The sequence below is a fragment of the Mytilus edulis genome, chromosome 8, assembly GCF_963676685.1.
Source record: "Mytilus edulis chromosome 8, xbMytEdul2.2, whole genome shotgun sequence".
In the NCBI taxonomy this organism is placed as follows: domain Eukaryota; kingdom Metazoa; phylum Mollusca; class Bivalvia; order Mytilida; family Mytilidae; genus Mytilus; species Mytilus edulis.
Window position 1 is genome coordinate 80,534,169 of NC_092351.1, and position 25,045 is coordinate 80,559,213.

The window sequence follows — 25,045 nt, forward strand, 5'->3', positions numbered from 1 at the left end:
AGCCAGAAAAGCCTTAGTTTTTCAAAAATTCTAAATTTTGTAAACAGATAATTTATAAATACAACCTTATCAATGAATTTAGAAAAGATAGATTTAATTAAACACAATAGATTACCAGTTATTCCACACTTTGGCATTTGTTGCCGTGAAATGCTATCAAAAGCTTTAACATTATCAACAAAGCAACAATATAACCGTTTTCCATTACGTAAAGATTTAGCTATAACAGAATGAAGAGCAAAGATCGCGTCCCTTGTACCATATCCTGGAATTGCCGAATTGCGCATCTATCAAAATACTGTTTTCTTTACACCATTTCATCAATCCAGTAATACGTATGTATCACCGATGTGAATAATTTTCCAACGTGAGAAATCAGTGATATTCCTCTATAGTTAACCGTATCATTCATCGAGCCTTTCTTAAATAGTGGTACTAATACGCTAGTAACCCATACTTCTGGGAACCATCCTCTACATAACATAACATTAAAAAGCTTGCATAGTAACGGCAAAAGGACAGTTTTACATTCTTTAATAAATTCATTTAAAATATTGTCATATCCTGGTGCTTTTTTACGTTTTAGTTTGTAACCTTGATTCATAGTATAAATTTGATCGTAACTATTCGTTGGTGAACTGTTTTTAAATGTACTAAACGTATTTTTATTAAACACTACCTTGTTTTGGTCACTCTTTCTATTAACTGTACTGTTTGTAAACAAAGAACTGTCCGAGATAGAATTTCCTGATGAATTATTTCCTTTATCTGGTGTCGATCGCTTCAGTTTTTTGTTTCTTCTTCGTTTTGGCATAACTTGTGTCAAGATAGAACATCCAACAAAATCATAATAAATGCTGTATAAATCCAATTAATTTAACTTTTTTAAGAAATATTTTAATAAGAAAATTTCACTGCCACCATACAGCTGGAGCATGCGTACAATTATTGATAAAGGATTGCTGCTCACAAGGAAGCTATTAAACCAGGAGTTCCAAATAGTGAAGTTGAAATCATCCCTTTGTAAAGTTTACGCCATCACGAGTTGGTTGACCGTTTCACAGATGATATCGGATATGTTCCGTACTACCGCATTAGACTATTAACCGGATTTGTAATAACATAAGTAAATTGACGGGTGCCCCATGTGGATTTCCCTGTTTTGTTCAGCAAAACTAACCTTTCAGGGATATCCTGTCAAATGTGTTTTTAAATTGTATTGATATAACAGCATAAAGTGTCATAAATACTTGCATTTGCATACTTGAGATGTTTTGTGACCGAAAGGGACCCCCAAAGAAAAGCCAAATCCAGATAAGTTAAATTTGGGTTGAGGGAGTTGGTTACCTCAATTACTTTTTAAGTTTTATAAAGTTTTATATTCGTTTCCGAAAGTAATGAGACGGTCATGGGTGCCACATGTGGAACAGGATCTGTTTACCCTTCCGGAGCACCTGAGATCACCCCTAGTTTTTGGTGGGGTTCGTGTTGTTTATTCCTTAGTTTTCTATTTTGTGTCGTGTGTACTATTGTTTTTCTGTTTTTCTGTTTGTCTTTTTCATTTTTAGCCTTGGCGTTGTCAGTTTGTTTTAGATTTATGAGTTTGACTGTCCCTTTGGTATCTTTCGTCCCTCTTTCATGCATGTGAGACGTTTAGTAAGCAATCAAGCTAGGTTTAATCAACCATTTTCTACATAAATGCCTAATTAAGAATGTGACAGTTATTATTCCTTCGTTTGATGTGTTTGAGCTTTTGATTTTGACATTTGATTATGGACTTTTAATTTTCCTCTGAGTTCAGTATTTTAGTTATGTTAATGTTTTCGATACTGCTAGTCACTGAGCGCATAATGAGCTAGGTGGTCAGTATTTGATAATGACGTCATTTATTGCATACACTTCTTATTTGTACCAATTGTGGATTATAAAATGTTTTAAGAAAAACGAAAATATCACTTGATAAATGAAGCACTTTAAGGATAGACCATAAACCAAGACACCATAAAATTGAAGACAGTTTCTCGTAATTCTGTGTTCGGTACACCCAAATCGTAATTCTGTAGTCGGCAGACCCAATCGAACCCTCGTAATTCTGTGTTCCGTAGACCCAATCGAGACCCTCGTAATTCTGTGTTCGGTAGACCCAATCGAGACCCTCGTAATTCTGTGGTCGGTAGACCCAATCGAGACCCTCGTAATTCTGTGTTCGGTAGACCCAATCGAGACTCTCGTAATTCTGTAATCGGCAGACCCAATCGAGACCGTCGTAATTCTGTGTTCGGTAGACTCAATCGAGACCCTCGTCATTCTGTAGTCGGTAGACCCAATTGAGGCCCTCGTAATTTTACCCTTGAGAAAAGAATGATTTCGATTATCTTAAATACTTTAGATAAATAGGTAAAAAATAAGAAGATGTGGTATGATGGCCAACTCTCCACCAGACACCAAATTACCATACTTCATCGTAGCTTATTTAATGATCAAAATTATGTACATGATTTTTAAATGATAATAGTATAATCATACAACCAGGATAAATACCGTGATATTTAATTTTAAGTAATGTCATGTCCCTTATTATTTTCTGAAGTTTCAGCTGAAGGTATGTTAAAATTTTACAAATATAACAAATAAGTGTTTGAGCTACAAATAAGCAAACTCTGTCTTTCCTGTTCAATAAGATTACAGTAATCATCTCAACCAATTCTAATTTTAAATAATTTTTTTTAGCTATATTTGTATTTATAACTATAACGACTAATATAGCATTATTTGGGCAATGTCTACTATTTTGGTGGTGTGAGTTATATATAGATTTACAAAAGACTTTTTTTCGACAGACAAAAAAACCGGTTTGTTATTTTCATTGATGATCATAAAAAAATCACAAAAATAAGGTAAAATAATCGGTATTCAACATAAATTTCAGAATACATCATGTATTTAGATAAAGGAAGATGTGGTATGAGTGCCAATGAGACAACTCTCCATCCAAATACCAACTTATTAAACTTAACCATCAAACCATTACATGTATAGGTCAAGGTACCGCCTTCAACAGGGAGCCTTGGCTCCCACCGAACAACAAGATATAAAGGGCCCCAAAATTACTAGTGTAAACAATTCAAACCGGAAAAACAACGGTCTTATCTATTTATATATATTTATACTAAAACACACCCGTATATCGCGGGTCCGTGACTGAATTAAAGTATATAACTATGCGCAAGCCTTATTTTAGTATTAGTATTGTCATCTGATAAAGTCGTGCTGATTATAAGATACACAGTTTTCTCTGCTTTCAAATCTTTCTGTTTGAACCCGTCGAACTGGAACTTATCAATTATTGATAATATTAATTATTTGGAAAACAAAAAGTCCTGGAATGGAGTATTTTTTAATCAACAGCATTGTCCTATATTAGTTATAAATATTGAATTCTTTGATTCGCTGTTTTACGTCATGCCCGCTAACAAATTGAAAACTGTACCTATACGCCTTATTTTAGTCCAGATTTTTAGTATTCGTATTTTTATCTTAGAAAGTCTAACTGATTAAAATACTACAATAGGTAACAATTTGACAATTAAGTAGTGTCAACCCTGTGATTATGACCCGTGTAATACTATACAGCATATTAATCCTGAATACACCGTTTGGTGGTGCGCCTGTCAGATGCGGAACGTACATGCAGATAAGGTAATCGGTAACAGGTGAATATACTATTGGTATCGGTATCGGACTCGACCCGGAACTTCTTATGTATTGGCAATATTAATTACGTGGAAAACAAAAAGGCCTGGAGTGGTGTAATTTTTAATATACACCTTTGTACTATATTAGTTATATATAAAGTTGAATTCTTTGATTCGTCGTTTTTACGTGATGACGGCTGACAAATTGGACCTCGTAATTTTAGTATTATAGATATATCATGTATATGTTACAGTACATTGGTGAATTATGAATTACATGTAGTAACTTAAATTTAGGAATTTCATGTAATTCGCGAGGCACTTAGTAAATACAAGTAATGTCAGTAAACTGATATTAGTCTGTTGTTATTTATTTATTATTGTCATTTTATTTATTTTCTTTTGTTGCATCTTTTGACATCGGACTCGGACTTCTCTTGAACAGAATTTAAATGTGCGTATTGTTATGCGCTTACTTTTCTACATTGGTAACAGGTTTAGGGGAGGGTTGAGATCTCATAAACATGTTTAACCCCGCCGCAATATTGCGCCTGTTCCGAGTCAGAAGCCTTTGGCTTTTGTTAGTCTTGTATGATTTTTAATTTTCGTTTCTTGTGTATAATTCGGAGTGTAGTATGACGTCCATTATCACTGTATTAGTATACATATTTTCTAGGGGCCAGCTGAAGAACACGTACGGGTGCGGGAATTCTCGCTACATTGAAGACCCATTGGTGGCCTTCGGCTGTTGTCTGCTCTATGGTCGCGTTGTTGTCGCTTTGACACATTCCCCCATTTCCTTTCTCAATTTAAATTCCTAAAACTGTGTCTTGCCTACTTCTGCTGTGAGTCTGCTGCAGGCCAACCAATAATAGGGAGAAAAAAAAAATTCCGCTAGGTACTATCTTTTGACTAGTTCTGTAATAAGCTTCTGTCCAAATTTGTTAAAAATTCAGGATGGTTTGGGAAATCTTAACTTTAACTGCAGAGTGTATGTTATGTTAATTGAAAAAAAATAGTCCGTTTAATTAAATAATATACGAAAAAGGATAGTTTTTTTTACAAACTTTACTTCTAGATATTATCTTAATATGATCATAAACAAGCTTCTGTTCAATTTTCATAGAAATCCAGGATATTTTGAGAAAGTTATTAAAATTTAATAAAATTTAATCACAGTGTGAATGTAATGTTAACTGGCATAAAAACTAAGTCTAATTATAAGTAAAATACGGAAAAACCTTTTTTTTTGCAAAATTTACTTCTTGAAAATCTATTTGTTGATCATAAACAAGCTTTTATTCATGTTTGGTAGAAATCCAGGATAATTTAAGAAAGTTAAAACAATTTAAAAAAAACTTTAACCACAGAGCGAATATTTGTGGACGCCGCTGTTGACGGAATTAATGTTGGTTCGCTATTTCTCGCTTTTGCGACAAAAAAACGAATGCTCGACAAAAAGGAGAAAAATGTCACCATTGAAAGTATTAAAAAAGAAATGGGCCGTTTAGTTGACTTATTAAATCCACAAAAAGATTATTCTTATACAGGAAGAAACGATGATAAAATATTGTTGGAGGTATATAAGCTTCATTCTAATATGACGTTCTTCTTAAGCTTTGGGTACAAAGCCATGTTCTAATTCAAATAGAACATGGGCTGCACGTGATTGACGTCACAATTGAAATTGCAACATCAGATGAATTTTGAACAATGCCAGAGATCAAAATAGACGTTTTTGTTGGTGTTGCTCGTTAGGAAATTAAATAAAAACATTCTAAAAGTAAGTTTAAATGTTTCTGTTCTTTTTTTATTGATAAACTGCTGATTTTCTATAACGTTTTTGGTTCATGAAATCAAAATGGCGACATTCCGAGTGTCTACTATAGGTCCGCTTCGAAGTGAAAAAGTTCAAATATTCCTATTAGAATCGAAATAATTCTATCCTGCCATGCTCTATGCTCATTTTAACATGGGTAGGCATTATATTTGTAAACATTTAATACCTCGCTAACGCTCGGTATTAAGATATTAACAAATATAATGCCTACCCATGTTAAAATGAGCATAGAACATGGCAGGATAGAATTATTTCTTAAATTTGGAGGTCTTGAAAAACTCATAAAAACACGGAACTATGAAAATGTGGCTCTTAACGCCATCAATTTGTATAAATTTGTTTGTGAAGAATGGCAGCTTCATCGCAAATGTCTGACATAAACCTATGTTGTAAAAGAAATTTAACTCATGTCATTGGACAAGTTGATATGAGTTTTCCTGATGGAGATTTTAATATAACAAAATTATGAGATTTTAAGAATTCTCAAGATCATTTAACCAAATTTGCCATAATCTAATGTTTTTCTTAAAAAAAGAGCTGGCTAAGTTGCCTATGAATTTCTCAAAATTGTATGTCTCAATTTTGGTTTGATATCATTGTCTTGCATGCTCAAAACTTATAAAACAACCATTTTCCAGTTTCAATTCACAAACACTAACGAGGAAGCACTTTTAATGTGCCCTATAATCCTTGATCCTTTAAGTAAGCCCTCAAAATCCTTACCCTTTACTTTCTTATTTGATATCTTGAATTAAGTCTTTAATTTTTTAACAAAAATAGCAAGTTAGTAAATAGCTGTAAAACGACAACAAAAAAATAAGTAAATACCTGTAAGCACTGAAACAACTAGTAATTACATGTAATTACTAAAATGACTAGTGATTACAGGTATTTACTGAAATGTTTAGTAATTACGTGTAATACCTAATTTCACCTATTTACTGTAACTTAAAAAAAAAAATCTGGTGTAATGCAAATAAGCGATATGTCAGTACAGTAACAAAACAATACCCTTATCAAGTCCGAAAATATATGGATATAGATTTGGATTCATCACCACATTATCAACTTTTGTCGAGAAAGTATCCTCCCTCAATAAAAAAATAAAGCAATTTTCGCTCAATTTTCATTTCGTAACTTTGAAAAGTATAGATCCTGTGTCCAAGCATTACTTTCAAAGAAATAAATTGGCTCCGATCTACTTTCTGTTTTAAATTAACTTGTGAATGGAAATGCAAAATGTGTAAATAGACAACAATGCGACGAAAGAGTAGAAAACACCCAAGGCCACGATTGGGTTTTTATTCAGCCAGAAATTCCCAAACCCGGAGGCGTGCTGTCGCTTCCTTATAAACAAAAGAAAAGTACTTGTTTTGTCGGATTAATATTTACGAATTGAATGTTTCTTTTTGTAACTTCATTGGGGCGTAAAAGCGTTGACCAGAGTACATTTTGTATGAAACGCTTTTACAACCCTATGAGGTTACAAAAAGAAGCATTCAATACTTATAATTACATTTTTTAGCTATGATCACAGAAACACGAATTGTATATATTTTTTAATTTAATTCACCTGTGCACTTTATTGTATGACTACGTGTTATCATGGATGATAACCTTTATTGAGGTATGCAATTGCTGAAGGAATAACATGTGATGTGCAATTAGCCAATTAGAATAAAGTATTATACAATGTTATAATGAAACATACATCTGATGTTATTATTTACCCTTAAAAGACGAAGGCTGTTAATTTCTTGGGTTAAAATTTATAACGAAATACAAAATAGTGAAAGACCTGGTAGCAATCCCCGCTGAACAACACATAGAATTCAATAATGAACAATCCAGAACTTCAAAAATCATTTATTTGAACTTACTACCAAATACTGCCAAGAACTATAATTGAACTGTGGAAAGTTTTAAGGCAGTTATACGCGCGACTATTTACATCAGGGGCGCACACAAACTTCCTGGATAAGTTTTACTCAGTATTTTGAGTTCATTTCCAGTACTATACAGATACAGATACAGATGAAGGTAGGTGTGTTGATTACAACCTTTAACTCACAATGCAAAATAAATATATATATAACGATACTTCGATGCATTTCCATGGAATTCGGTATTTTTTATGTTGTTTTTTTTCTTTTAACAAGTGTACCGACATTTCAGTGTTATCTTTTAGGTTGCAAAACATGACGCTGAAATTCGTATACTACGCTTTTCTTGTTTTTGTGAACAGTTGCATTTTGAAAAGCAGAGTGGACACTGCAGGTTTGTATGAATTATAAAAATGTGAACTTTGTCTCATGAAAACGACCGAGCACAACATTTTGTTCTTTTTTAATTGCAGTCACATTCATTTTAGGGATAGAAATACCATTAATGTAGGCCAAACAAGACCTTAAGTATACATAACGTGCATGCGTACATGCTCAGAATTGTATTTGAACACTTTAATTGGAAAAAGAACCTCGATTCAGAAGTATTGTAAACTTTGAAATTATGAGATGATAAAAGAGTAGTCCGATTAACATTAATTGTTTACCACTTTGACTACCTTTCTGTTATGTGTGTTCAAAGGACGTTTAATCCTCAATTTCATTAATAAATCATGAAGACTTATATTTTGTGTAGTAATTTTATCCTTTTCTTCTTATCAAAACATCAGTTTACGTGTTAAGGACTGAAAATATAAAACAATCCTCAGATTTAAAAAGAGATATTTAGTTACCGTAAAATTGTGTTTGTGACAGGATATGACTATTTCATCAATTATGTTTTTCTCAAACAGACAGACGTTGTCCAAATGATTATATCCGTTGTAGGGACGGGATTCGATGCTTCCCTCTTGCATCATTATGCGATGGTACGGCAGCGCTCTGTAAAGATGGTAGTGACAAAGATCCTGAGTTCTGCAGAGGTAGTTATAAATAAAATGGGACAATAACGATTCATTAAACTTTTGATCTGTTTGAAATACTTATTTAATGTTTAAATGAAGTAGTTAGTGATTCTCGCGTATAGATTGTCGCTAATGCAAAAGGTTGTACCACTGATATTAATGCATTTTCGCAAACAGCCTGCTTGGCAACACAACAAAATACAAAATACTTCTTCAATTATGCCGCTTATATTCCTGATATAATCTATCATTAAATTTTACGATGCTGTCTGTCAGTAAGGTAAAACAATTTAGTGGTATCATTACATAATTAATGTTATACAATACAGCACAGACTTGTCCTTCCACTCATACTAAATGTAGAGATGGGATCCAATGTTTACCATATGGTATCATTACATATTTACTTTAATTTAACACCACACTCTACAGCACAGACTTGTCCTTCCACTCATGCTAAATGTAGAGATGGGATTCAATGTTTCCCATTACAAGATCTGTGTGATGGGGATAACACTTACTGCCTTGATCAAAGTGACGAAGATCCTGACTTTTGTAGAGGTAAGGGCTGAACTTTTATATATTATCTTTGATATGTATGTAAGATGGGAAATATAACCAATAAGATCGACATGCTTTTTAGTTTTCTCGTTTGAATTGTTTTACATTGTCTTATCGGGGCTTTTTATAGCTGACTATGCGGTATGGGCTTTGCTCATTGTTGAAGGCCGTACGGTGACCTATAGTTGTTAATGTCTGTGTCATTTAGGTCTTTTGTGGATAGTTGTCTCATTTGCAATCATACCACATCTTCTGTTTTATATATATGCAAATGTTGCCATTTGAATCTGGATTACTGATATTAAAAGTTATCAGTATTTCGTAAATGTCTATTGATGAATTTAATATATATTGTATTTGTCTATTGATGTAGCTGTCAGAAAGCTATTCCCTATGTAGAATATTTGCATTTAAAAAATGAATAACACTCATTATATAATTATAATGGGTTTTTTTCCTATTTGTTTATCATTGTTGTCTGTATTTGACTTTATGTATAGTTAGATAAATTATTATGTTACCCTCTTTGTACCTGTGGCCATTCAGTTTGTGGAATTTGAGTATCTAGATAACTGTAGATTCATTTATTTTCGTGGGTACCAATTTTTGTGGAAAGAGGAAAACTTGCATAATCATGGATAATTGTATTCGTAGTGTTGACAAAGTTAACATGCATTTCTTTTGAAAAATTTGCATAGCGTTGATCATTTCACTTCGTTTTGTCCCTGTGTCAAAGAAATCCATGAAAATTGGTGTCCGACGAATACTAATGACTCAACAGTATAAGAAGATGAGGTGTGAGTACCAATAAGGCCACTCTCCATTCAGATTACAACCTAAGAATAACCTCTTAGATATTTAAACATACCTTCTCCAATACGGAGCTTAGGCTCAAACGGAACAGCAAGCTATAAAATGCCCTAACTAGTGTAAAACCATTCATTTGAGTATCTGTTTTTGTAATAGATCAAAATTGTGAGCCTGGTTACACTAAGTGTAGGGATGGTGTACACTGTTTCATGTCTCAATGGCTCTGTGATCGTGCAGGAACATATAATTGTCCAGACCATAGTGACGAAGACCCAGAGTTCTGTAAACGTGAGTAAATTTTAGGTACTAGTATATGAAAAAATGATCTGCATTCGCCGTTTGGAATTATGAAAGAATTTGGTGATCGTGCGACCTCGTGCAATTCCATGCATATTTATCCTTATTTTTGTCTGTCAGGCCGATAATCGATAGCTTACGTATATTCAAATTCAAAAAATCCATTTAAGACAAACATATGAATGTAAATGATTACCCTTTAGAGATTCACATGAAATACTGCTTTCCCAATCAGCAGACATCATTATTATGTTGTACTGTTATACCACTGTCCCAGCTTAGGGGAGGTTGGGATTCCGCTAACATGTTTAACCCGTCACATTATTTATGTGTGTGCCTGTCCCAAGTCAGGAGACTGTAATTCAGTGGTTGTCGTTTGTTTATGTGTTACATATTTGTTTTTCGTTCATTTTTGTATTTATAGAAGGCCATTAGTTTCTCGTTTGAATTGTTTTACATTGTCATAAGGGGGCCATTTATAGATGACTATGCGGTATGGGCTTTGCTCATTGTTGAAGGCCGTACGGTGACCTATAGTTGTAAATGTCTGTGTCATTTTGGTCACTTGTGGACAGTTGTCTCATTGGCAATCATCCCACATCTTCTTTTTTTTATAGAGTATAGATTGATCGGGTCAAAAGCAGAATTTATATGTCTAAGTATGATGGCAGGTGTACCTTCGAATTATTTCATTTTTATTTCACTTACATAACGCTCACCATGTCTAGTAAGTACAATTTAGGCTACAGTATCGATGTTCAGATCTCGAAAGCGACTAGGGAGAGAAATATCAATGTAACAAATTAAAAAAGAGGAGACCACACGAACTCTAAAATGAGTTAGACATGTTACGAGAAACCGTTATCTGTTTTAATGCACCACAGCAATGCCAATTTACGCTTTAAAAAAATATCACCATCAGAAAAAGAAAACAATCGGTAAGATTACAGATCTCTTGTCTATTCTAACTTCTAAAAACATGTCGAAAGTGAGTTCAATCAAAAAGATATGAGTTTAATGTTATATATAACATTGCCATAAAAGCGGAAGGTTTGACATACCACAAAACCAGGTTCAATCCACCTTTTTGTTATAAAAATGGCCTGTACCAAGTCAGGGAAATGGCCATTGTTATATTATAGTTCGTTTCTGTGGGTTAGATTTTAATGTTGTGTTACTGTTGTGTCGTAGTTGTTTCCCTCAGTTTTAGTTTGTAACCCGAGTAGTTTTTAATTGTCAATCGATTTATGAATTTCCAACAGCGGTATACGTCTGTTGCCTTTATTTATGTCGATCAAGGAATTCTAGATCAAGACCGTAAAAACAATGTACTGTCGATTTCAGTTGTTCTTTCTCAAAATCCTGTTTTAATGCCAGGTGCATACACATGTAAATTAAGTCCGTATACTCAAAACATGTATAAGCGTAGCGTAATAATCAATATAGATAAACTATAAAGAAATACAAAATTGACAATTATAAATCTGAAATAATCACGATTTGCCTATATTCTAGTACTCTTATGTTCTATTATATGTCTTTTTGTCTTTTTCTTTTTTCTAGCCATAATGTGTTTGTTTCTTTTCGATTATGTTTGCTCCTCTTTTGAAACCGTCCATATGTGTCAATACCAAGTCAACATGTGTAGGAGATATACTTTTGCATAATGTCAATGTCACTTAAATACAGGTTATTCGTGTATATATTTAGGAAAGGAGTAGGTCCAGTAAGGCCTCTTTTTGACCCCAAAATATAGCAGTTTTACAAAATTGTTAACATGTAAAATTTTAGTTATTTATTGGAATAAGAATGCTTCTGCTACATACATATGGGCTGTTTTTAAATATACAAAGCACTATATCGGGTACTAGCATCATTAAGTCATTCTAAATTACTGAAAATCAAATCTTTACAATTTTAGTATTTTTATTAAATTTTAGACGGTTTCCGTCTTAAACGAAAGTGGCCGAATTTGTGTTCATTCTTAATATTGAAATGTAAGTTGTATTTGATGATAATACATAACATATATAAGGGTTGAGGATGAACACGGATGCGGCGACTGTCATTTTTGACAAAAAACATCTGAAAAGTGACATTTCTTGGCGTATTTGATAGATTTTTCATATTTAAGCTTGAATCGAAGCGTTTTTAATGAGTAAATTAGTTAAAATCCTTCGCATAAACTTATTGAGTCAACTGAAATAGACAATAGTGTTTAAAAAGTGTCCAAAATCTTTCGTCAGATGAACCTAAAATTTGAGGCAAAAATCGGCCCTTCCCGGACCTACTCCTTTGGATGATTAAATAAAGCTGTTATGAGCTAGCTTTATCCGTGCTTGTCCCGGTATTCACTCGATTATAGGTGTATTGAATCAGACTGAAAGAATAACAATACAATAATCATGACCAACAGTGAACATTACCTGCTGATTAAATCTTAGAGCACATTATTCTTATGTATCTGTTTAACAACAGAAATATTTATTTCAATCTTCGACTTTACATAGCTTATTCGTTTGAGAAGATTCCTCCCAAACTGTCCTGATTTTAACATCTGTTGGTTTTTATATTCTCAAATCAAATTGTTGGTCCTCCTCATCATCCAAAAAAATTAATACAATAGTTTCCTTAAAGTTGATACTATGTTTATACCAAGGTATTGATCAGACATCTTAATATAAGACATCCATTTAGAGTGTGCCATTTGATACATGCAAAAAAACAAAGTTCTGGGAAGGGACACACTCATCATTAAACCACTAAAGTTCTGACAATAAAATGCGTGTTTAATTATTCAAAAATTAAACTCCAAACTAGACGAAAGTTACTCAAGAGAACGGTGTTTTAAGTTATGACAAAATTAGTTTACCGATATTCGAATATCGTAAACCGATTTGGAAAAGCACGGTGAGCTCGGACGTTATACGATTACCCTCCCGGAGCACCTGAGATCACCCCTAGTTTTTGTTGTGGTTCGCATTGATTATTCTTTAGTTTTCTATGTTGTGTCATGTGTTCTATTGTTTGTCTGTTTGTCTTCTTTCGTTTTTGGCCAGGCGTTGTCAGTTTATTTTCGATTTATGAGTGTGACTGTCCCTCTGGTATATATCGTCCCTCTTTTACTAACATAAGGTTTGTAGTGTTTCTGATGGATTGCAGGTCTATGGATAAGACTGTTTTACTTGAAAGACACGAATGAAACTTTCTTTGATTTCTTTAGAATTCATCAAATTTAACAAGTAATTGTTTCAAAAACTGAAATTGTTTGCTAAGTCATGATAGTTTAACCACAATTAGATGGTTATGGGTGTTTTATTGTGGACCTTTCTTGATTTTAAGTTCAAATGTTTTTTTCTTTTATTTTCGTAAGAGTATTTGATGCCGGTTATTCTCAGCGGTGGAACTGGGTTTTTGAAAGAGGTTAATCGCAGAATGATGTATTTATCCTGCAGAGAGGATCAATTCGTAATAAATTTTAAACGATTTAATGTTAAAATATCTTATAAAACGTGTAAAAGATCAGATTGTCGTACAACCAAAGACAATAACAATCAAAACCAAGGAGTAAACAAAGACTCACAAAACCAAAGGACATTTACATCAACTGTTATAAGCAATAAATAAGAAACAACACGAACTCCACTAAAAACCGGGAGTGAAATCAGGTGCTTCGGAAGGGTACGCATTTCCTGCACCGTATACGGCACCCGTCGTGTTATCTCTTTGTTCAGTTCGGTAATGATGAAAAGTTATTATGACTGAGGAAGAATAACAGATATGATTTCTGACACACTTTTGTCATAATGGCCAATCAGCTCATGATGGCGACCGTTAAATTTCTTGAGTGATGACCATAATTTGATTGATTCATAGCCCTTTCTTAGCATCTTTTGAGAAATCAGTTCTTCGTTCAACAAAATCAACGTACTTTGAGCTAGCTGTAGAGTAACGTAAAAAGATAAAGAAATGATAGAAAGGAAGTAACGGGTTGTTAAAAATATTGAAAAATATATTTGTATAAATGTCTATGCATCCGAAATGTTTAAGTAAATTTATCTTCATAACGAACGCTTAAAGCCAAATGATGTTCGTATTGTTGGAAACTTATATAGAATATCAATTATATTTCGAGTGAAAAAAATAAAATTGTATGTGACTGTCATACAAATGAGAGGGTTAGCCAGCTGTAAAACCATGTTTTCTCCATCATTTTCTACATAAGAATTTTCCTCGCAGTTCGGTATTTTTGTTGTTTTACTTTTTTATATTAGTATTTGTAAAACTAATTACAGAACAAAGTTGTCCTGAATTTGATGGCTGGGGTGGTTGGAATGGTTGGAGGAAATGTCGGGACGGAAAACAATGTTTCGAGGCAAAAGGCTTATGTGATGACGACCCTGCGTATTGTAATGATGAAAGTGACCAGGACCCAGATTTTTGTAAAAGTATTTATCATCTATCATCTATCATGATTTCATTGATAAAGGATTGCTGCTCGAAAGAAAGCTATTAAACCAGTAGTTCCAAATGGTGATGTTGAAATCATCCCTTTGTAAATTTTACGCCATCACGAGTTGGTTGACCGTTATGAAATAACCGTTTCACAGATGATATCGGATATGTTCCGTGCTACCGAAGAAGACTATTAACCGGATTTGAAATAACATAAGCAAAACGACGGGTGCCCCATGTGGAACAGGATCAGCTTACCCTTTGAAGCACCTGAGATCCCCGAGTTTTTGGTGGGGTTCGAGTTGCTTAGTTTTTAGTTTTCTATGCTGTGTCTTCTGTACTATTATTTGTCTGTTTGTCTTTTTATTTTTAGCCATGGCGTTGTCAGTTAATTTTCAATCTTTGAGTTTGACTGTCCCTCTGGTATCTTTCGTCCCTCTTTTTTAATATAAATGCCATTTAATTTACTGCAAAGTGCATGAATATAAAAAAAAAAGATGTGGTATGATTGCCAGCGAAACAACTCTCCACATGAGACCAAATGACACAGAAGTTAATATATATAGGTCACCGTACGGCCTTCAACAATGAGAAAAGCCCATACCACATAGTCAGTTGCTATGAAAGGCCCCGAAACGACAATGTAAACCAATTCAAACTTGAAAACTAACGGCCTAATTTATGTACATAATCTGAACAAAAAACAAAGTGCCAACACATAAACAAACGACAACCACTGAATTACTGGCTCCTGACTTTGGACATGAAGTTTGTTTCCCACTTCCTTAACATATTTAAGTCATGGTCCATAATTCAAAACTCCATAACTGCGGACGAGTTCAGTAATTTGGAAATCCTGAAATTCTTTTCGGTGGACTAGTGTATTCAATTTTTATCAGAAACGCATCATAATTTAAATAGACAACTATCTTTAAATCCTCTTTTGGGTTCAATATGCAAACACTTTGGAACAGGGACCATTTTCTTAATATTTAAAATTGATAAAATAATACTATTAATAGAAGTTATCAAAGATAATAAGAAAAATACCGCGTTCAAAGGTAAAGTGGTAAAAGGGGAATCCAAGCTAGGTATAGGAAGATGTGGTATGAGTACCAATGAGACAACTCTCCATCCAAATAACAATTTATAAAAGTTCATTATTATAGGTCAAAGTACGGCCTTCAACACGGTGCCTTGGCTCATACCAAACAACAAGCTATTAAGGGCCCCAAAATTGTATGATTTTTTTTTAAATATCAAGATCTAAGTGGAACACAGCTGTTTTATGTGTCTTTGGATAACTGTATGCATAATATGCTTTCCTTAATCTGTCTTTTATATTACTTTGATAACAGACCAACCATGCAGTGAAGGCTATACCAGATGTCGTGATGGTAATGAATGCTTTCCTTAATCTGTCTCTTCTATTACTTTGATAACAGACCAGACATGCAGTAAAGGCTATATTAGATGTCGTGATGGTAATGAATGCTTTCCTTAATCTGTATTTTATATTACTTTGATAACAGACCAAACATGCAGTGAAGGCTATATTAAATGTCGTGATGGTAATGAATGCTTTCCTTTGTGGGGATTATGCGATGGTGACTATAGAGGGGGTACCTGGTATAACTGTAACGATTGGAGTGATGAAGATCCGGCATTCTGTAGGGGTATGTGTTTTCTTTTTTTTTATTTACTCAATTATCTGATTAAGGTAACAAATAAAGGAAACAGTAGAATACCGCTGTTCAAATGTCATAAATCGATTAAAAAAATTTAATCCGGGTTACAAACTGAAAACGATGGAAACACATCAACTATAAGAGGAAAACAACGGAAAACAGTAACACTGATTTGCAACAAAAATAAATACCATTGCAACATGCATAGAAACGAAATATTTGATAAGAACTGTCATGTTCTGACTTGGTACAGGATTTTTAGAAAAAGTTGGTGGGTTGAACCCACTTTACTGCAATGTAACAAATACCGCTGACATGACATTATATGACAACAATTCAGTACAACTAACTGTTAGAATACTCAGGAAAGAGAAATACATGAACAATTAAATACATTTGTACATTTCGACAAGTTGACTACAGAATAACAACAAACACCTAGAATTAATTTTCGACAGTTATAATAAAATTACGAGTAATGCGTCACACGGATGTATCAACGCCCCAAAAAGTGATGTCACAGGTAACTTTCTTTTACAAAACTGAATATAAATCGGGATTAAGTTTGTAATGCTGTTGTTTGGTGTATGTTATAACAATTACGAGAAATCGATTGTTTCTTCTAAATCAAATCATGCGAGCTGTTTTTACAAATAAGTCCTGTGCATATAGTTGCTTTAAACTGAAATCATACAAATGAACTAGGTGATCAAATATCTTTACTTTTACATACGAATAGTAAATAAAAAATAGGATTAAAACTACAAACGATAAGACCACATCATAACTAAATACATGAATGTTGGATGTAAACATACCCAGAACGTCATTTTTCAGCAGCCATTTTGATGAAATGTCTGAATAAATGTAAATCTGTATACGACTCAGACGTTCCAAAAATCTCGAAATCTAGGTTAAAGATAAAAAATAAACTCATCATAGATACCAGGATTAAAATTATATATACACGTCAGACGCGCGTTTCGTCTACAAAAGACTCATCAGTGACGCTCGAATAAAAAAAATAAAAGCAAATCCTTTATAAGCGCTAGTTGTCTTGTTGTGGTAATCAAAAGATGACAACTTGTTTACTTTTCAACTGATGCTAGCTTCCACATTATTATTTTTTTAATACAAGAATTGTACAGTTAAAAAAAAATCTGTTTTTTTCCTCGTTTTTGTATCCCTCAAGATTGGGAGGTACATATACAATGAAAGAACAAAGTATGGTAATGTGGTAAATATAACTACCAATGACTACTACTGAATAAGAAAGATGCAATGGACGACAACAAAACTACAGACAGGCTTTCCATATACTCGGAATCAATTATATGATTAATAATTTGATAAATATTTCGATATACATGAAAACGTTTCGGAATACTTGTTATGTGAATCTGTTTTTTTTTCTATATTGTGAACAAATGTTTTTGATTAATCCCGCGTGGTCTATTTTGTACGGCATGCGACATTATCAATTAATTAAACTAGACTTGAAAGTTTCTTTGTCTAATAACACGGCCGACACTCGGCTAAAGGAGAGATTGATCGGTTAATCTATATTGAGTATTCGGCTATATGGGCGGTTGGTCTGTTAATCGGGTTGGTTATACGTCTGTTAAGAGTAAAACGCTTAATTTAATGTTAAACTCTAATATACAGATTTTTGGCATGTTATAAGAACCAAATCAAAAAATGAAAAGTGTCTGACAAAATGATATCTATCATAGAACATTTTGAACTTGTAAAACATTTCTTAGTCTGCGCAGTTTTCAGTAAAACTAAAAGACGTCGCGCAATTATGTAGTATTTATGCTTATACGCATAGCAATTTTTTTAATAAATGGCGAAACAAACAAATTTAGATATCATTTAAAGGACAAAAAATAGTACTGTGGTTCTGAAAATAAATTGACATTAGTAAATATATATTTCATAATTGTAAAATAACGTGAATAATACCACGTTTTAGTGAAAATTATGGGAATAAAGTCTGTTAATGGGTTGGACAATCGAAATTGTGTCAGTTAAGAGTTATCTGGCCACGACAATAATTTTGCTACCTTAATATTTTCCCCTTGAAAAATTTAAGAATGAGCTGTTCTTGAGTAAACAAAAATGACAATACGGTGCCACAGTATCCTAGAAAGAGCATTTTTATTTTGACTTTCTATGCATTTTATTGAAGGGTGTGTCACTTCAATATAGCGTGATATGGATTGGCCTTTGGAATATGCATGAATTGTTTATTGACGTTTTCAATTAGCCTTAATTTTTGTGTCTGTTCGAAGAAGCACGTTCTCAATTCCGACTGAAAGTGTCTTTCTAATACAACACAGGGTACATATAACTTGTTCTCGTTCACTGTGACACATATGAACATGATCTTTGTTACTGGACGTTAAACCCTAATTCGTCAGCATCATCCAATTGGTTCTTTTCTTCTATTACTCAATCATATGTTGTTTACAAATCACTCTAAAGAAGTAAACGGAAAGGAGCGAATGCAGCTACATTTGGTTATTTTAAGTTTCAATTCATTTTATTCCGTTTAGTTCCTTTCTACATAAGTGCAGAGGAGAACTACAGTTGTTTCGCGATTTCGCTTTTCATATTCTATAGGGCGAAAACGCGAAATCGCGAAGTCGAAAACGCGAAATCGCGAAGTCGAAAACGCGAAAACGCGAATGTATCACTCTCTACTGTCCTTATATATTATTCTATATTTTGCGTTTCCATCCAGATTCTCGTGTATACCATGAGGTCCGGATTGGGGGTATTGCTTATTTCTGTATTCTTTAAATTGTTATGTCATTTTTTTCTACATTTTATTTATCTTACTCATTATTCTTTCTTTATTTTTTATATATTTTGTCATCCTAATATATTCTCCTTACTGATGTTTAGTTACATTACAACATTTATCTCTGATTTATATACTGGTTACCAATGTAGATGACAAATTTGTGTCATTCATGACAATTAAACAGAATCAACATGACATATGCGATCATTCTTGGATGAAATTAATATTACTTTAATATTACACTTTTTGAAACCATTTTTATCAATTTTCAATTTCATGTGTTGTTTCCGTATATGTTATGTTTCATTGCTCATGTGTTGTTTTCGTATATTTTAGCCGCTCGTCTTGAGCCTACTCATTTGATCCGATAACACCCCATATAGCAATAAAATTATACTTTTATTGCCATTCATAACTCTTAACAGACCAATTAACAGACCGGGTTGTATACATCCGACCCATTAACAGACCAGGTTTTAAATAAAGATTTATTTATGTCACCAAAATACAGATTTTCGTGTAGATTTTTCACACAAAGATATCAATATGGTTGACAAACATAATGCCTTTCTCTTTTCGATGTTCAAAATATTGAATGCAAGTAAATTTAACCAATGTGTCATTTTGTGTACATTTTATGTGTGTAAAATGTGTATAAATTTATTGATGAGTAGCCCGCCTTTTCATTTTATAGATCGTACATCAAAGCTAGAAAAATAATAATTACACCACTGAATTCAGTACATTGAATTGTTTTGTTAGACATGAATACTTTTTATGATGAAAATATATTTAGAAAGTTATACAATGAAACATGCTGAACTTTCAATGATTTTCTCGATAACACCTGATTAACAGACTTTAGCCAACCCGATTAACAGACTTTAGCCAACCCGATTAACAGACCAACCGCCGATATAGCCGCATACTCAATATAGATTAACCGACCAATCTCTGGGTTAGCCGAGTGACGGCCGTGAATAAGCAAGTACACATAATTGACATAAAACTAGAACTGTGGTGTTCAAACGAATCTGGATCTCAAGAAAATTTTCAATTGGTAAAAGAGTTCTTCGACATGAGGTAGTTGTGGTTCAGAACTTTACCATACGGATTTGCTGAGGCGTACCAAATGTATATATGGTTTGTATATAAAAAATAAAGTGAGATGCAAGTTAAGTTTAGTCTTTCTAAATTTTGTTTGCTGTATTTATCTTTTTCAGTACACGAGTGTGCCAACGACTATGTGAAATGTCGAGACGGTATCCAGTGTATTCATCGCAATCGTCTGTGTGACGGATACAGATGGTCTCCTAAAATTGATTGTGTTGATCAAAGTGATGAGGATCCTGAGTTTTGTAAATGTAATTAAATTTCTATATTACTTCATGAATTAAAAAATCAAAAATTGAAGTAATGAATAAGAATGCTTCAACCGGTTTTAGGCTGCTGAATAATTTCGCTACCTATGAATAAACTGTCATTAAAGAAATAACGCGTTGAATAAAAGCATATACATGTCTGATTAAGAAATAATTCATGGAAGCCAAACACTTGTTATAAATTTACTAGTGTTGTCAACGGTTAACCGGTTAACCGGTTAACCGGTCGAACGACCGAATACCGAATACCAAAATCGCTAACCGGTTAACCGGACTTTTTTCAATTTTGGTAGATTTGATATAAATTTGTATTAAAATCATTAAATAGTTATGTTTTATTTAAAAATTGTCGTCGTGGTAATTAATAAGACAGATCAATTTTCCAGTGGATTGATTGCTATTGTTAATCATAAAAACATAAAATTAATTAGAACTTGTCTCTCAGCTCGGGGCAGGATCTTAAAAAAAACATAATTAGTAAACGTGTTTTTTTAACAGTAACTGTAAATCAGTAATGCAATTAAATTTTACGATTAACTTCATTATTTCGTTTTTGATCTATTTTTTGTGTAGACCTACATCTAAATGTGCAACCTCCGTCTTGCAAGACTTAGTCTAACTTTAAACGAAATGCTAACTCAAAAAGTGTGAAATGTAAACCAATGTGAATGTACTCAATGTATATGTGATAGTACGAGTAACATGCTTAAAGAAACAAGCAAACAAAGCAAAGCAAAGCAATAGGTCATACGGTGAGCTATAGTTGTTAATATCTGTGTCATTTGGTCTCTTGTGGAGAATTGTCTCATTGGCAATCATACCACATATTCTTATTTAATATAAATCATTTCAAATTGAAACACTCCACATTATTTTCGGAGACAACAAGAGAAAAGAAAAGAATAATCGTTTTCAGACATATTCAATTCTACGAGATCAAGAAGGTTTTTTTTATTGTTCAATCTGAAGTTGGTACAGACTCTATAGTTGATACGGTGTATTTGATTATTAAAAGTCAAACTTCGCCAGGAATCCTCAAAGACAAGCCTCATAATGCCAAAGGACTATATTCAATTCTAAAAGCGTAAATTTATGACTTGGATGAAAGGTTGTTAAATTGACACTCATACCACATCTTATATCTATTGTAGGATAAGTCTTTCAAATCCCAATTTAAGCTATACCGGTTAACCGGTTAATCGGTCGAACGATTTTCCGAGTAACCAGTTACGCAAAAATGTACGATTTGACAACACTAAAATTGACACATGGCCAAGGCCGTGATATATACGTTAATTTTATCCCTCGCTAACGCTCAGGATAAAATTTGAATATCACGGCCCAGGTCATGTGTAAATTTCCAACAAATCTATGGCTTCCATGAATTATTTCGATTCTTATAGGAAAAATACGGTCATTTAAAAACTGAAGCGAGGGTGGGAATGCCGTGTGTGCTTCTGTTCTGTTTTACTCCCTGTTAGACAAAGCTCAAACTTCATAGTAAATCTGTAGCTTACATGAATTAATTCGTAAATAACCGCTAGAAGAAAATTAACTTTATTCTTTTAATTATTAAACCGAACATTTGTTATTTTTCATGTTTTTTATCTTAATGTTTTTCTCGTCAGTTATGGTCAAATCATATGGCATCTCGTATCTAAGGATCAGCCATGTTGACTTGCTGAAATCTGTTCACACGGACATTAAATTCGAAGTGAATTCGAATCGAATGCGAATCGAACTCGCAAATCGCGTTCACGCACTCTTCTTTTTTAATTCGAATTGATTCGAATTGGCTTATTCGAATTAACTTATTCGCATTAGAAATACGCTTTTGTGAATACGAATTAAAAGTTAACGTCGTTTGGACAGTACAGCGAATTTGACGTGCATTGTAATTCGAATTAGAATTGACGTTAGGACGTGAAACGTTCCGAATGCGAATTAAACTAATTCGAATTAGTTAATGCGAATCTAATTCGAATTAGTTAATGCGAATCTAATTCGAATTACGTGTGACCTTAGCATAAAACAACACCTACCTCAAAGAATCATTTTAATGTAACAGTATACGAATTTCAATGGTTTACGTAATGGAAAAACCTCCAGCTTCAGCATTTTCATATGTATGACGTCATGTTTTGAAATGACTTAAATGCGCCAAAAGCAATCATAAACTTTAGCTTAATGTTATTCTATTTTGATTTGTAGATTTCTATTTTTTTTTCTTTAAAGCATTCAAATAAGAATAAAAGTGTTGTAGTCTTATTTCAATTTCAGTTTAAAAAAAAAATATCGGTAAAGCGTTTGTAAATATTCTCGGACACATGTGGATTTACGTGGGAGGTATATTGTAACATTCATTATTATGTAACATTCATTATTATGTATCTCTGAGTCTGCGCTAAGTATAAATATATCGAGAATTTTGTCACGATGTTGTTTACAAAAGCGAAAGAAGCACGTCATATCAGAATATCTCATTCAACACAGCAGCTTGTTTACATTTTAATAGAATTTTGATGAGGTTAATCAAAATGTTAAAAATAATGATGCGATTTTAAGAAAACCTTAAATCAGCAACGTTGCACTTAGACTCGACAGTAGTTCAGGACAAATATTGTCATAATTGAAATCAAGGAAATTAAAATTTTGAAAATGATAATGGATATAGGAAGATGTGGTGTGAGTGCCAATGAGACAAATCTCCATCCAAATAACAATTAATAAAAGTAAACCATTATAGGTCAATGTACGGCCTTCAACACGGAGCCTTGGCTCACACCGAACAACAAGCTATAAAGGGCCCCAAAATTACTAGTGTAAAAACCATTCAAACGAAAACCTTAAATTAGCAACGTCGCACTTGGCCTCAGTAATTCAGGAAACTATAGTTACAATTACAAACGTTTCATTACAGTACATGCATGTGCTTCGGGGCACTCTAGATGTAGGGATGGTATTCATTGTTTCCCCGATGAGTACCTTTGTGATGGACTGAGGCACGTTTGTCCAGATGGTAGCGATGAAAATGAAGACTTTTGCAAAGGTATGAGTTTTGTATATCAGTCTAGCAATTTTGATTTAAAGCAAAACAATTGCCAAAAACAAAACAATTGCCAAAAACGAAAACATAAAAGACCAAAACGACAAAACAGATTTGTCAACAGATAATATCAATGGAAAAAAAAACCATCTGTCGGAAATATTAAAGAGACTACAGAAACCTATGTTCAACATGAAAATAAACGAAAAAACAATAATAAAAGTATTCGATACTTCACCGTTAGTGGCCTATTTATGTTTCGTGTGTTTTGTATTTTTTATAGTTGCATTTAGTGTGCCAAAAAATATGAAAACTTGACGTTCTTGACGTCACATGTACATACCAAACAATGACGCCATTCAATAAATTGCGTCACACCCGAATGACCGTACCTATTTTGAGGAAAAATATTTCTTCAGTAAAAATTAAAATAAAAAAAATAAATAAAAACTGACTGTAAAAAAAAAGAAAAAAAAGTAGGGGTGTGATAAAGGGTATGCGATAAAGGGTGCGCTTTAAAGTTGCGCGATATGGATTAAACAGCAGGCTTTTTATCAGATATTCAAACTATTGTATTTACTACTAAACATATGATAAATATCGTTAAAACCCTCTTACACAGGTTACACCACTATGATTGTACGTTATTACATATCGTTAAAAAAAATCAACTCTCCTACACAGCATAGCCATATTATATTTGTTTTGAAGAGATCTTATTTTCGTTAATCAGAATAGTTCTTTCATTGTAGAGAGAAATTGTGCATCTGGCTTTACTAAATGTAGAGATGGTTTCCATTGTTTTCCTTATGCATCTTTGTGTGATGGACATGAAGTTTATTGTGCGGATGGCAGTGATGAAGATGATGAATTTTGCAAAGGTAAATAAAAAGTATATGTAAATATCACAACAACAATGTCAAATCTGCGATTTTTTTTGTTCTTCTCTCGCCAGGATTCAACAGTAAAATCACAAAAATACTGAGCTCGGAGGAAAATTTAAAAAAGAAAGTCCCTTATCAAATGTCAAAATCAAAAGCTGAAACACATCAAACGAATGGACAACAACTGTCATATTCCTGACACTGATTTAACATTATAAGATCTGATCCGGGGACGAAATTAAACGATTTTGAGGTGACATAAAACAAATTAAATTTTGTTAAAATCTATTATATCATTTATTTCAGCTGCTTGGTTCAAATAGCAAAAACGACAAGAAGACGGTTGTAAAGTAAAAGCCTAAGGAAGGATCGTTTCGTGAAATAAAGAAATACACATGTGAATTATGATTGCAATTTAATCGTTGTTGTGGTTCTAAGTTATCCACATAGTGGTTTGATGTCAAAATCAAAAGCTCAAACAAATTAAACGAATGGTCATAGTCCTGACTTGGTACAGGATTTTTTTTATGAAGAAAATAGTAGATTGAGCATGGTTGTGTAGCAAGCTAGTCTAAGACGGATGTCAAGTTGGTTCAATATTCAACATTCAACATTTAACATTCGATTTCAACATTCAACATTCGATTTCAACATTCAACATTCGATTTCA

General features: G+C 33.1%; 1 protein-coding gene across 3 annotated transcripts in view; it reads left to right on the forward strand.

Annotated features, from left to right (window-relative positions):
* The window catches only part of LOC139486365 (low-density lipoprotein receptor-like), a 32,526-nt gene extending 7,749 nt beyond the window's left edge, over positions 1-24,777 (forward strand). The window contains exons 1-10 of one of the 3 annotated variants that reach the window (XM_071271232.1): positions 7,695-7,812; positions 8,333-8,461; positions 8,876-9,004; positions 9,971-10,102; positions 14,407-14,559; positions 16,099-16,242; positions 20,287-20,427; positions 23,366-23,494; positions 24,244-24,372; positions 24,682-24,777. In XM_071271232.1, coding sequence (XP_071127333.1) covers positions 7,734-7,812; positions 8,333-8,461; positions 8,876-9,004; positions 9,971-10,102; positions 14,407-14,559; positions 16,099-16,242; positions 20,287-20,427; positions 23,366-23,494; positions 24,244-24,372; positions 24,682-24,698 — 1,182 coding nt within the window. In that variant the 5' untranslated portion in view covers positions 7,695-7,733 and the 3' untranslated portion in view covers positions 24,699-24,777. Of the gene's footprint in view, positions 1-7,692; positions 7,813-8,332; positions 8,462-8,875; positions 9,005-9,970; positions 10,103-14,406; positions 14,560-16,098; positions 16,243-20,286; positions 20,428-23,365; positions 23,495-24,243; positions 24,373-24,681 lie in introns of those variants that run through there. The other 2 variants (XM_071271234.1, XM_071271233.1) reach the window with 2 other exon arrangements.
* The last annotated feature ends 268 nt before the right edge of the window (positions 24,778-25,045 follow it).